Source organism: Sebastes umbrosus, chromosome 3, assembly GCF_015220745.1.
Source record: "Sebastes umbrosus isolate fSebUmb1 chromosome 3, fSebUmb1.pri, whole genome shotgun sequence".
In the NCBI taxonomy this organism is placed as follows: domain Eukaryota; kingdom Metazoa; phylum Chordata; class Actinopteri; order Perciformes; family Sebastidae; genus Sebastes; species Sebastes umbrosus.
The window spans coordinates 38,346,974-38,361,444 of NC_051271.1; the positions used below are offsets into that span (position 1 = coordinate 38,346,974).

A 14,471-nucleotide genomic window follows, 5' to 3' on the forward strand; every position below is an offset into this window, starting at 1 on the left:
ACTGATTATTAACCGTTAACCGACTAGATTTGTGCCTCGCATGCAGCGGTGTACCAGCTGCAGGAGCACAACAGATATTGGTTGACGGGAGTCTCCAGTTCACCGTCAGGGAGCGTTAACTTAGCAGCTATGATGCTGCGTGTAGTGTCGCGGACATGCAGCCACTTTCCCAGTAAAAGTCTCCTTCGCACATTTAGTTTAGTTTAGCAGGTTGTCAGCTGTGTGTCTGCCCGGCATAACTTTAGCGAGTGTCCAACAAACAGTGTGTGTATTTGTGCTACGTTAGCAGCTCTAGCGTTGCCGGAGGCTTCGTGTTCGCCGCCAGCACACGTAGCCTGCGTAACTTAAGCGAGTTTCCAACAGACCGTGTGTGTGTGTTGGCGGTGAGTGTGAGGTTGTTGGTGGCGTTCTAGCTGTGAACGTAGGTGTAGCAGTGTGTGTACAGTTTATTTGTCGGTGAATAAATGCTACAAAACTACAACTCCTCCGCTCCGCTCAAGCGAGCCAGAGACCGAAGCCGACTTCCTGTATCCTGCAACTCCGGCTCCGCCTCTTAAGGTGGACTGTTAAGGTGGACCAGCTTTTCTCCTTAAAGAGATGAGCCGCTCCTCTGACCCTCTCAGCTTTTGAGTTAATTATTAACATTTCTTTTACCGTTTTAACCGATAGCGTTAGTCGGTTAAAATGCTTAATGTCGGTTAACGGTTAAACGGTTAATTATGGACATCCCTAGCTTAGGTTTATGTAAAATTCGTTAACATCACCAAGCAGCTGAGGAGGAGAGAAGAACATCCATTCCTTCTTAACTGAGATGAAATTGCGAAGTGCAAAGTGCAATGTCCTCAGGGATATTCTAGTGTCGGGTATCAGTTGGGTGCAAACAAGCTAACGTCAAGGCAGCACCGTTCCCTGGAAGGCCCCAACACACAGGTTTTTATACATATTTTAACCACCTGTTTCACTGGGTTTAACACTTGGGTGGTTAAAATGTGAAGTGGGGCCCCAAAGCAAAATCTCACCCTATGCCCCAAAGGGATAAGGCTGGCCCTGTGGGGTATTGTCACTTCTCTGAATTCCAGGACATTTCAGTGTGTTACTTCCTTTGTACAAACTGGCTATTACACAGCACTTAATACAGAAATCTGGTTTAAAGAAACATTGATAAATATGATTTTGGGCGTTTTTTCAACCACATCTAGCTTTATCATCAGTTGGACATGGATATCATCGTGTTCTGTGGCTGAAAACGGTGACAGCGAGGCTCTCAGCTGTGACAATTGTCATATCAGCAGACAAGTGCAACTTTCAAGGCCAGTTACCATCACAGCGGCGTCATCACAGGAGAGAGAGAGAGAGAGAGAGAGCAAAGGCCTGAGTGGGAGTTCAGTACCTCCGTTACTCCAGTTCAAGCTCGCTGCCAAAGGGATGAAAGGAAATCATTCACCAACTTCCCAGCCACCCAACCGTGCATTCCTGACGTTCATGAGCGCTCATGTGAAGAGAAGAAGAGTGTGAGGACAAGGACCCTTGTGGGTGTGTGTGAGTCAACACTTTCATAAGATATGTAAATTAGCATTTTTTGACTCAACATTTAAAGTGGCAGTAGGCAACAATATTTTGGCATAATTTGGCAAAAATTCCATAATAACCTTTCAGCATATTGTAATTCAAGTGATCTGAGAGAAAACTACACCTCTGCACCTCCTCATGGCTCTGTTTACAGGCTTTAGAAAATCTTGCCCGTGACGGCAGACTTTGACCAATCACAGGGCATTTCAGAGAGAGCGTTCCTATTGGCTGTTCCACAAAAGGAGATGCGCGTTCACGTCTGGTCTCTGTAGATAGTGAAAGCCTCGGTCAATGGCGGAACAACCTACTGGAAAGCTTGCTATTCCAGCATTGGCAGCAACTGCCTACACCTCAAAACAACCCAAAAAAAGAAAGACAGACTTTCAAAAAGACAGTCCAAACTGTTGATGTCGTTAGAAGGTAATGTGTAGCTCGCTGCGGTAGCCTCCTCAGATGTAGCGAGCACGTATGAAGCGCGTGCATATGCCCGTTCTCGTGTGGGGGGAGGGGCTTCGGACAGAGAGGGGAGAGCGGAGAGAGGAGAGAGAGGAGAGAGCAGCTCGAGGGGATGCAGGATTTTGCGTTTTCCGGATTTCTACGCACTGCAGCTTTAAGCAAAAGTGTAGACCAAAGTGGAAATCCAATCTTTACAATATGGCCCTAATAATAGAGGATAAGGGATGTCATCATTGAACTGGATGACCCCCATGGTGGTCATTAACATCATTACAAAACCTCTTTGACCACCAAGTCTGGACAGGCCTCATAAAGAACGGGGACTAAATAAATGTAATCCTCCTTTGTAAGGAATTATGACATGACAGTAGATTGAAAAGAGACACTATATATATAATCTTTAACAGCAATAGGATGTTGTGTAAAAAGTAGGTCTGTCAACGCGATGATAACATGTTACTGCAAATTTGTTTTAATGCCACTAATTTCTTTTTTATTTTTGAACTTTAGATTTTTAGGTTATAGTGGGTCAGTATTAAAGCTTGAGAGAAGATACTGGTATCATATGAAACTAAAAAACCTAATGAATCCATCGGTACCAACCGTGTTATACTAGCTTGTCGCAAAGGAGGCTAAACAATGCTCCAAACTTACGCTAAATTTTGGCGAAGAAAAACTGGCATGGCCATTTTAAGAGGGGTCCCTTGACCTTTGACCTCCAGATATGTGAATGTAAATGGGTTCTATGGGTACCCACGAGTCTCCCCTTTACAGACATGCCCACTTTATGATAACCACATGCAGTTTGGAGGCAAGTCATAGCCAAGTCAGCACACTGACACACTGACAGCTGTTGTTGCCTGTTGGGCTGCAGTTTGCCATGTTGGGATTTAAGCATATTGTTTTATGCTAAATGCAGTACCTGTGAGGGTTTATGGACAATATCTGTCATTGTTTTGAGTTGTTAATTGATTTCCAGTAATAAATATATACACACATTTGCATAAAGCAGCATATTTGTCCACTCCCATTTTGATAAGAGTATTAAATACTTGACAAATCTCCCTTTAAAGTACATTTTAAACAAATAAAAAAGTGTGATTCAATTTTTGCACATGATGCACAGCAGTTTTGATAAATGGGTACTTATTCAGATGTCAAACAAACTCCTCCTGGTCTAAAGCTGGACCCTGACTGGCCAGAAACAGCAGCTCCCTCTAATTCAGTCAAAGCAAATAATTGAATTTAGTATGTCCAGTTCCTGTGCAAACCGGGCTGTTTGGAGAGACTTGTTGGGAGTTAAGGCCCAGTCACACATTCCACACGGTCCAGCATTTAAAACAGCTCAGCTTGTTGTGAAATCAAGTGGAATTACCGCAATCAGTGGATTCACTATCAGAGGCTGAGTAAATCTGTCCATATCTCTGTGTGGAATTCAACTTTGGTGAACTTTGACATTCAAATTAGCACCGTTGACCAATAGCAAACTGTCTTAAAAGTGCTGACCTTTGAGGTAACAGAGAGCCGGAGAGTCTGGAGTGAAGAAATGCTGTCGCAGCTTATTTGCTATGTTGTGCCATCCACTTTTATGGAACACTTACCCTCCTCTGTTGGAGGATAAACTGCTCCACTAAGGTGCGCTTTCACAGGCCAACATTTAGTCTGTTTTAATCAAACTCTGTTGCGGTTCAACTCCTGGTACGGTTCGTTTGGCCAGTTGTGAACGCAATAATCATACTCTGATGTGAACCAAAACAACCGGTCTAAGACCGCTTGCAAGAGGTGGTGACATGGACACAGGTAAACGACAGGTTAACAAGAGTGGGAGAGGACTGACCTGGACTTCTGCAGAAGTCCAACGTTTGCTTGACATCTGGGACGAAGAGAACAGAATATACAGAATATGATAAATAAAGTCCACAAAAATAGATCAGTGCCGAGTCAAAGTGAAAAAACTTCGATAGCAATATTTCAAAGTCTGTGATTCCCTGTAGAGAAGTGGCAGCTCTCAAGACAAAAAAGATAAATTCGCTCCTTCGTACACGCCCCTCAGCAAATATTATTTTTTTATTCGGTCCACTTTAATTTGTGCACTGTGACACCGAGCGAGATACTGAACCCCAAGTTGCTCCCTGGATGCTTTACAGCAGCCCACTGCTCCTAAGGATGGGTTAAATGCACAGGTCAAATTTCTTGTGTGTATGTATATCACGATCGGGGTTGGAAATTAGCACTAGCCACCAGCCAAATGCTGGTAAAATATGCAAGTTTCTGCTAGACTAGCTTCACTCACCAGCCAAAGAAAACAATGGTAATCTATTGAGGGGCTGGTAGATTTTGGAATCCACCAGCCACAGCGGCAGGTGGACAAAACATTTTTTTCAAACACTGATCATGATTCTAAAAAAGTTTAAGTTTTCTTTTTTTTTTCAAATAAATAGTTATTAGACAATCAATGGTACAAATACATCTTTTGAAGAAAGTGAAATGAACGTATTGTCCCCCGAGCCCCTTAAATAGAGTGCTGCGGGAATGAGTCCTACTGTAAAGCCCAGAAATGAGTTAGCACTTTAGCACTTCTGGTTCCCTTGTCTGGAAGTCAATGGGTTTTTAGTTAGATGTCTGAAATAAAGTCTGTGGTTAACACAAGCTGAAGAGATTTTAACGGTTTGTTCTACGACATAAAATACATCAATAAAAACCCCACTCGTGAATTTTGAAGCTCGTACGTGTCTTAAAAAAGCTGGCTGCTAACAAGTGGCTAAATGAGACGACTAAACGTCATCACACTGAACACTAGTCCGCTGTTAGCTTAGTGGTGGTGATGTGAAGTCTAGTGACCGTGGTGTAGTTCATGTATAGCCTAACGATAGCTTTTTACTTCTGGCGAATGCATTCACGCTTCAAAAATCGTATAAGTGGTGTTCATTTGTGAAGATTATCTTGCTGAAGAAAATGTTTAAGTCTCATAATTTGTTTGCCACATTTTTTGGAATAATCCAAATTCCAATGGAAAGATCCCATTGGATTTTTGACGAGGGAACCAGGGCCACGATAATTCTGATTCCGACTTCCAATCTAAATGCGTCCCAGTGCATCAGCTCGGGAAAACACCCGCAGCAAACTGATGTTTGTGTGTGTATACAGTATAGAGTATACAGTATGTATGTATGTTGCGGTCTGAGCTTCACAAGCATCTACAGACAACCTACATCAATTACCACAGTGTCATTAGCAAAGACAAACGCACATAAAGTACCCATCTTTAAATGAACAACTAGAGAATCCTGTGGGGAAATATTTCTGAAAATCTAATTTATCTAATTTATGACATTTTAAGGATCCGCAGGAACCCTGTTAGAAGAGACGGGAGGAGTAGACCAGTACCGTGTGTTCACAAAGACTTCTATCAAGCACAAATCAACTGAATGGAAATGGAAATAGCAGCTCCAATGTTGTTACAGCACGTTTCACAACACAAAACACTACTTAAAGTAGAACATTATGAAAGGTAATTTACTGTGTGCGCCGCCATGTTGCTGTGAAGTCAGGTGGGGTTATTTTGGAGAACTCGTGCTCTAGTTTCAGACTTGGAATTCTAACTTGGATGGCTGTTAAATTGTACTTTTCCGTGTTGGAGGTGGTTTTTATTCCTAGTTCTGAGTACAACGGATTGAAGCATAACTTCTGGGTTGGCTTACAAACATACATCATCCCTGCAGCACTCTCTAACTGTATTGAATAAAAAAGATGTACTGAGAACAAAATGACAGAGTGAGTTAAACAGTGCAGGGGATATAAAAAATAAGCTCAGACTTACACTAGCATGTGCTTGGCTTGCTGGTGTGTTCAGCCATTAGCCTGCCAGGTGAGCAGTCGTTACATCACCAACCTTCTAGCACTTCCTATTTCACTATTCATTTGGCTGTGCCACTGTGACCGGGCTTATAGTCTGAAACTGCCTGTAAAAGCAGACTGTTTTGAAACAGTGGCAACAGGTAATTACATTTTTTTTTTTTAAATTCCACAAAATGTTTACAGAAAAACATTATTTTAAAAGCGTCTCCACTGAACATTTATAACAGATGACACACGATAGCGCACATATCAGGCACACAAACTCTTAGTGTTGCACCGTGCGCCATTTGATATACAAGCTGCTTCTTCAAGGCTGCTTTAAAAATAAAAGTCATCCGTTTCATGAGCTGCGTGGTGGATTAAGTGCAACAGCTCAAGCAGTGCACCACCAGCCCTCCTCTATTTCCAACCCCTCCTCCTGCTGCACAGACAGACACACACACACACACACACACACCAAAAAAAGATGGTGCTCTAGTCTAGTGCCAGCATGTGTCTCAACTTCCTTCCTGTCAGAGACAGTCATGATGCCACAACAACAAGTTGCACGCGGGAAATCAAATGCAGCTGGTTGGGAAGCAAAAGAATGATGGAGAGCAGACAGGAAGGAGAGAGATGTTCCTGATTCTTGACCTTCAGCAAACAACAGGCCAAACAAAACACTTTTTGCGTGAAACAGTATTAGATGTGAGACTTGATTCGCCACTGAGGGCCTCATAAATGCAGAAGTCCATGAAAAAAACACACCAGTGTTTGATGTTTACTAATACATATTGATATTCTAGTGAAACTGCAATTATTGAGTGAGTTAAACCTTAAATATACGCTCAACTGCAAAACAGACTCCTGTAGTCATGGAGGAAAATATAGCATAGAGAGGCTCTCTTTGTATCATAAACCTGTACACGGATTTCAATGGGTTCATTCAAACGGCAGAGAGAGGATTTTCTTTGCAAGCTGTGAGATTGCCTCTGGTGAAGAGGCGCTCATCCTGTGGTATCAGGCCGTTATTGTTAAAGATGAGCTGTACATTCATCACAACCGCTGGTTTATCAGGTGTCACATGTCAGCCATCATAGAGGCTACACAAGTGACAGAGTGATGTGTGAAGACAAAATGTGAAATAAGATGCAAGCAGCATCTCTGTTAGATAAAACGAGGTTGCATTGTGTAATAGTGTTCCTTCAGAGAGGCTGGACCAGCATCAACAGGTGTGCAATTTTCAGAGCTTCCAAACAGACATGCAAATGTTGAAAGTAAAACTCACACGAACGCATGATAGATGAACGCCCAGGCTCTGGGTCTCTCCAGCACGTTGTACAGGTAGTTTTGGAGCCGCCGGTAGCGCACGTTCCTCCGGCCGCTCTGCGCGCTGTAGATCAGAGGCTTGCCCAGCAGGCTGAGCCGGGCGCCCTGCTTCACCCGCATGCTATCAGATCCGGTGCTTGTGGTGGTGGTGGTGGAGGCTGACAGCAAACCGTCTCCCGCGTTGTTCATCATCTTCCGTCCGGACTCCACATCCTTCAAGCCGTAGCCTTCTGTACGGTGTCCCGGCGACGTCCTCATCCAGAGCCCGGTGCCGCCTTCGTCTCCGCTGTGGTTCCGGGGCATGGCATCACCAAAGCGGGCATCAAGTGCGCGGAGGTCTCTCTTCAAGCATGCGTGTCCTGAGGAGCCGCGAAATGTGTCCTGCTGGACGGACAATATCAACACATCACACGTGCGACACGCAGTCTACTAACACGCGCTGCGAGTGAACGCGTTGTCAGAGCGCGGCGAGGCGCGCTGTTTCAGTCAGTCTCACTCTGACCGCCCCTCTCTCCTCTCTCCTCTCTCCTCTCATCAGCCCTCTCCTCCAACCAGTTACACCACCGCCGCGCGTAAAGGTATCCACTCGCCTGTCCTGCGCACGGTGCCATCCAGGGGTGACACAATAACCAGTGACGGACACAGCGTGTGTCCGGTGGAGCTGGAGGAGAAGGTGTTTTTAGTATTAATTTCCAGCTCAGTCTCTCTTCCCAGTGCGCTCCTCTGCCGCCTGTTGCTTCAACAAGGCTGCGCGTCCACAGCAGATGCGCATCTGTGTACTGGCCCGTGCCCGCGATCCACTTTATCTCGATGGTCAAAGTAAAGAGTTTGTCTCTTAATCTCGCCTCCACATCACTGGAGAGTGGAGCGTTCAGCCTCCAGGAGTTGGTGTTTTTTTTTTTTTGTGGCGCCAAGGCGGCACAAATGCTAATGAGCAACCGTCGCTTCTTGAGTCATTTAATTTCCCGAAAAAGTTCCAAATTACACCACTATAGGTTTCTGAAAAGCCTATCAGGTAACATGGGTTCTGATGGGTTTTCCACTCGGTCGGCTGGAAAGGGAACCAACGAGGACGGCTCACTGAACATCTGCACAAAATATCATGCTATCACCAAATGAAGCTTTTTCTAAATTGAGTAATGTGTGTTGTGTAAATATCTTATATTTGATCACATTTGCATGAGAAAGACCCTGCAGTCGTTCTTTTCAAGACTGGTAACTGAAACCAGCATGTATGAGAGACACCTTTCTGGTGCACAGCTGGAATATTAATATTCTAAATGATGCAGAGTTTAATGAAGATGTATTGACGGTATCAGTCTATAAATAAAAATCTAAAATATCCCCAAAATATAAATACTGCTTCCTTTGTGTCACTATAGCCTAAGGTGAAAGTGTTTTAAAAAAAAAAAAAAATGCGTCAGTTAGGCCTCAGCATGAACTTCCTCTTCACATGTGCACTCTCCTGTAGACTTTTACTTTCTCATCATCAGCCTGAGCGGATGCATCGAAGCGCTGACCACATGTGTGAAGAAAACACTTGACTTCTTACAGCAGTATTGTGTGTGGCTGACAGCCTCTTCTATCAGCAGGAGTCCAGCATCTTGTCACAAATAGCTCAGTGTGTGAGTAACGGCCACAGAGAACGGAAGTGTGTGTTCTCGTATTTAGGAGCTGAGAGTGTGCAGGACTTTTAACAGCCTCAGAGCACTGACTGACTCCCTCCGTCTTCCAACAAAACTACTCCATCTACTGGAGACTGCAGCACCAGACAGCCTTTGTAGACACTACAATCTCACAGGTTTTGGATGCAAATCCTCTAAGTCTTGCAGTTTGCTCAAGTATATGATAGCCTGCTACATGGTCACAGGAATATACCTCATGGGCACTGGACCTCACACAGTTCGATGGGGGTTGTAATATTGGTGATCTAGGGCGTGAGACGTATTCCTCTTACACTGACATAACAGACAAACGAATCATACAATGCTGAGAAGAAGTACTTTACCAGACCATAGTAGCATTTCCCTTCATTTCTTCCTATGCATACTCAAATACTGCTCCGTTTCAATACATTTGAAACAGTCATTACAAATTGATGCCATTCAGCCAAACACTGTCCAAACCCAGAGAACTTGATTTGAAATTTTAGTGGAAAAGATCCCAGTGTTTCCAAAGGAACCAAATATGTCTGGTTAAATATAGGGGAAAGGTATAAAAGTCTTAGGCATGAAAGTTTATTCTTGACCGTGGAAATAACTGTTCTCGACTCAAGGTCCTCGCTTTTTGCAGCAGATGAAGTTTTCTCAGTTGTCACAGGGTCGAATCTGATGACATGTTGACATGACGCATCATTATCATGTCTTATAAGTAGGGCTGTAAATCGATTACAATAGTTAATCGCGATTAATCACAAATGAATCACACATTTTTTTATCTCTTCAAAATGTACCTTAAAGGGAGATCTGTCAAGTATTTAATCCTCTTATCAACATGGGAGTGGACAAATATGCTGCTTTATGCAAATATATGTATATATTTATTATTGGAAATCAATTAATAACACAAAACAATGACAGATATTGTCCAGAAACCCTCACAGGTACTGCATTTAGCATAAAACAATATGCTCAAATCATAACATGGCAAACTGCAGCCCAACAGACAACAACAGCTGTCAGTGTGTCAGTGTGCTGACTTGACTATGACTTGCCCCAAACTGCATGTGATTATCATAAAGTGGGCATGTCTGTAAAGGGGAGACTCGTGGGTACCCATAGAACCCATATACATTCACATATCTGGAGGTCAGAGGTCAAGGGACCCCTTTGAAAATGGCCATGCTAGTTTTTCCTCACCAAAACTTAACATAAGTTTGGAGCGTTACTTAACCTCCTACGCAACAAGCTAGGTAATGTTTGGTACCAATGGATTCTTTAGGTTTTCTAGTTTCACGTGATGCCAGTATCTTCACTCTAGCTTTAATACTGAGCCCGCTACAACCTAAAAAGTTGCAGTAAAGAAATGAGTGGCGTTAAAACAAATTTACTTTAGTGCATTATTATCACGTTAACTTTGACAGCCTTACTTAAAAGTGCTGTCATAAGTCATAAAAACAACAACATATCCATCTTCATGAAAACTGACCAAACTCAATCTGCTGATGAAGACCGTGTGACATGGAAATGGGGAAAAAAAAGAAATGGAAAAAAAAGTAATAATTGGATAGTGAGTTGGGATTGTTTTGTCAATTGATGTTTGTCTATTTCACTCACTGTTAACATCATATACACTTAGGGCGTATTCACACCTGCTTTGTGTAGTTGGGTTGAATTGAACCCTGGAGCGTTTACCCTCTCGGTGCGGTTCGTTTGGGCAGGTGTGAACACAGCAATCGCACTCGGGTGCACCGAAACAAGTGAACCGAGACCTCCTTAAAGGGGTGGTCTCGGTTCGCTTCCAAACGAACTGCGGTACGGTTCGGTATGCTTCGTTTTACGGTGAGAACATGATCCAGCCCAACTGGAGAAAGCATTGCGGCTTTTTGGATTAAACCAGCTCCGGTAGTGAGCAGCGCTGTGCACGTCAACAGCAGACACCAGACAACATCACTACAAAAGAGACTACGCTTGCCCTCTATTCACATCAGTACTAAACAGGTTTAATTTCAGGCTGTGTTGAAGACCACGGGCATACCTGATGGATCTTCGGAATATTTTTGGCCGATGAGCACGTCACAGTTTAAGAGGGTTAATGCACGCCTCCTCCTCCTCCGTCCTCTGTACGTCTTGATATGCACCTTTGCCAACTCCAGTGCATCAATACATTGTTTTCCAGTCGCAGCCGTGCCTCATTTTCCAACTGTATTGTTGCCTTGAGTGACAAAACTGCTACGAGGTAAAAAAGAAAAAAAGACGGCCAGGGCCAAGAACAAGCCGCGTAGTTGTCCCTCCATTGTTGCGTTCTGGAAGTCTGCTCTTCTTTGTTTACTTCCAGGAGTTTTCTAACATGGAAATTCTGACCAATTAGAAAGCAGTTTCTTTGCACACCAAACTTTCGATCCACTTGTAAATGCTGCCGTGTAAACACAAACCAAACTCAAGGCAATATGCAACATTATAACAATTTGGTCCCTGATTCAGACCAGAGCAAACAAACTACAGGCGTGAAAACGCCCTAACTGGCCACTTTATTAGGTACCCCTGTACAATGTCACATAAAGCAGCACCAGAACATCTATCTTTACAAAGATCACATTGTCATTGACATTTTGTCCTTTCTATTAACATACATGAGTGCAGACTATTAGAAACACCTCTCTAATGTATAATGCAGACCAGTACAGAACGACTAACAACAACCTCAACGCTACAACAAATAGTACAGTGTCAAACAAGATAAAAACCCATAAGCACTAGAATCTCATGTTTAAATGTGTTCATCTTCTGATACTTAATGTTGTTTTTCTACCTGAAAAAAGAAAAGACACTGAGGACAAAAGTGCTAAAATGTACTGTAACTGTACATGTTGAGGAGGAACTCAATATTTCCTCTCGTTCCTCTTGAGAGAAATCTGTGGTGAGTCTGCAAACTGTCTCTGTAGTTATCATCTAATCTGGTCACATGACAAGTTGACTTCCTGCAACGAGCGCATGCACCGTCATGCGTCTTCAACAAGTACAGTAAGGATGAAGAAATACAGCCTCACGTTGAACACGTCTCAAAGTAAACAGTCTTTTTCATGTCAGGAGACATGATTCAGCTTCAATGTCCTTTTTCCCAAAGTTTTTGTTTGCTTACATTTTTTTGCCCAGTTTCTTTGGGGGGGGGGGGGGGTCCTTGGTCCCTGTTTCCACCGATGTGTGACCTTTGACCTGATTAGACAGATTAACCCATTCCCTGGGAGCAGCATGGAAATTTTATGGTGGCCTCTGACATGTATGATCTGCGCTTCTCTTTTCCACCGTGGTCCATATCCACGCTTTGTGCACGGAGGTCGTGACCCCCTGATGCTGTGATGGGAGGGTAGTACCGGGGGGGAGGAAGGGGGCCCGGCTGGCATGGCGGGGCTGGTGGGAGGGTTAGTCAAGATTGCCTGCAGATATTATTTCGGGGGGGCCCTCTGCTTACTTAACGAGAGGATGTAGAACATAAATCTCCCAAGCCCTCTGCTGCACTGTATCATATGGGAGGTCACACATGAGGCCGCTTTGGTACAACTTCCTCTTCAGTCGCAGACGAACTGTAGCAGCACCCGATGCACAGAGTTATGGTGTTACTGTAGTAGTACACGGCTGTCATGTGCTTCTATCAACAAATACTAGATAATACAAGTTTTGCTCTCCAGAATCGTACCTCTCCTATATGAGATTATGTTTGTTCTTGGCATTGTCTTTTACAAAAGCTACATGGAGAGAGAAGAGCCTCCAGTTTGGGAACGGAAAAAAATGATAGTAAAGTCCACGCTATGAACGGAGAAACGGCCTTGCCTGTAACTGATGAAAATGATTAAATAGTAAATGGTTAATGGACTTTCATTTATATAGCGCCTTTCTAGTTTTCTTGTTTCTAGTCTAGCACTTTACACTTCATGTCAGCATTCACCCGTTCACAAATACATTCATACACTGATGGCAAAGGCTGCCATGCAAAGTGCCAAACTGCCCATCAGTATCTGATCTAAATACTCATTAACACACCGGTGGCTCAGCCTTCAGAAGCAGTTTGGGGTTCAGTATCTCAATCAAGGACACTTCGACACGACTGGAGGAGCCGGAGATCGAATCACCAACCTTCCAATTGGTGGACGACCCGCTCTACCCCTGAGCCACAGCCGCCCTGACATGTACACAGTAGTTAGCAGAGTACTGGCATAATGAATTAAGGAGCATAGACCTCATTTAAAGCAGCAGTGGGTAGTAGAAATGGAGCAAAATATGATAATGATTATTTTTATAAAACGGTCAGTATATCCTGACAGTAGTGCATGAGACAGGTAATCTGAAAAAAAATCATGTCTCTCTGTGTCCGTGTTCAATCAGATCCGATTTGAAGTCTGCCGTCTCTGAGCAGCTGTCAATCACTCGCGAACTCCGATTAAACGGTCAAACTAGGCAGCGCTGATCACATATGAATCAATATTCTGTTACTGTAATGACTATTTCTAACATAAAATGTTGTCAGAATCATCTTGTAGTGTACTGTTTAGCTGTAAAATGAGAAAGTTTGTGACACGGCAGCCATGTTGAGATCTGTCGAGGAAATACCAAGCACCGCCCACCAGCCGGAGCACAGCCAATAGGAACGCTCTCTCTCTCTGAAATGACCTGTGATTGGCCAAAGTCTCCCGTATGTAGATTTTCTAAAGCCTGAAAACAGAGCCATGAGGAGGAGCAGAAGTCTAGTTTTCTCTCAGAACACTTGGATTACAATATGCTGAAAGGTTATTATGGGATTTTTGCCCAATGATGCCCAAAACATTCTGCCTACTGAAGCTTAAATTACATTTATCCAATACAACAACAAACAGGATTTATCACTTTAGATGAGAAGGAATCAATATAATAGATAAGTAACATTAATACTGACATGTGACTTAGTTTCAAGTAAAGATCAAGTAAATGCACTTTTCTGACATGCTAGTTATATGGATATAAACCATGAAGGAAAAACTACTCCTTTACACGCAACAATAGAACAATAGAAATAGAAATAGGAGTCCAGCAATGAATTGAAAGTAAAGACAAATAAGTAGTAAATTGTTCTTAGAGCTGCATTTAGGTCTACTGCTTCTTCTTTTTTTTGGCCACTTGGGAGCAGGGGTGCCATAAAGGGGGGAAGTTACGACGATTCTAAGGAGACTGTGGCTATGGGCCCTAAAAATATATTAGAACATTAGGTTTTGTTTTTTTCAATAAAATATTATTAACCAATCATCATTAACATTTTTTCAGTTGGTAACACACTAAAATCACACACAAAGCACACTTATTTAAAGTGACCTCAGCTCAAGTCTCCAAAACTCTAAACACACTTTCTGCTTTGCACCCAATTTGCAATTAAACACGGCATTTTTTGCAGCACACTGCACACGGTTCTCTACATAAGACACAGGAATCTGACATAAAATCATTTGTTTGCCATTTGAAAACATTCAAAATGATACACGCATGGACCAATTGGCCAATACACGTGCCACCTGCCCAAACACCTAATTGCTTGATTGTTGGCTCATCAATCAGGATATACAGTAAGCACTATAGTAAGACCACAGGTGAGAA

General features: G+C 43.1%; 1 protein-coding gene across 3 annotated transcripts in view; it reads right to left on the bottom strand.

The window, feature by feature from the left end:
- kcnq5b (potassium voltage-gated channel, KQT-like subfamily, member 5b) overlaps positions 1–8,372 on the bottom strand; it is a 161,284-nt gene extending 152,912 nt beyond the window's left edge. Inside the window, exon 1 of one of the 3 annotated variants that reach the window (XM_037764360.1) lies at positions 7,151–8,372. In XM_037764360.1, coding sequence (XP_037620288.1) covers positions 7,151–7,494 — 344 coding nt within the window. In that variant the 5' untranslated portion in view covers positions 7,495–8,372. The remainder of the gene's footprint in view (positions 1–7,150) is intronic. The other 2 variants (XM_037764363.1, XM_037764361.1) reach the window with 2 other exon arrangements.
- Between the last annotated feature and the right edge of the window lie 6,099 nt (positions 8,373–14,471).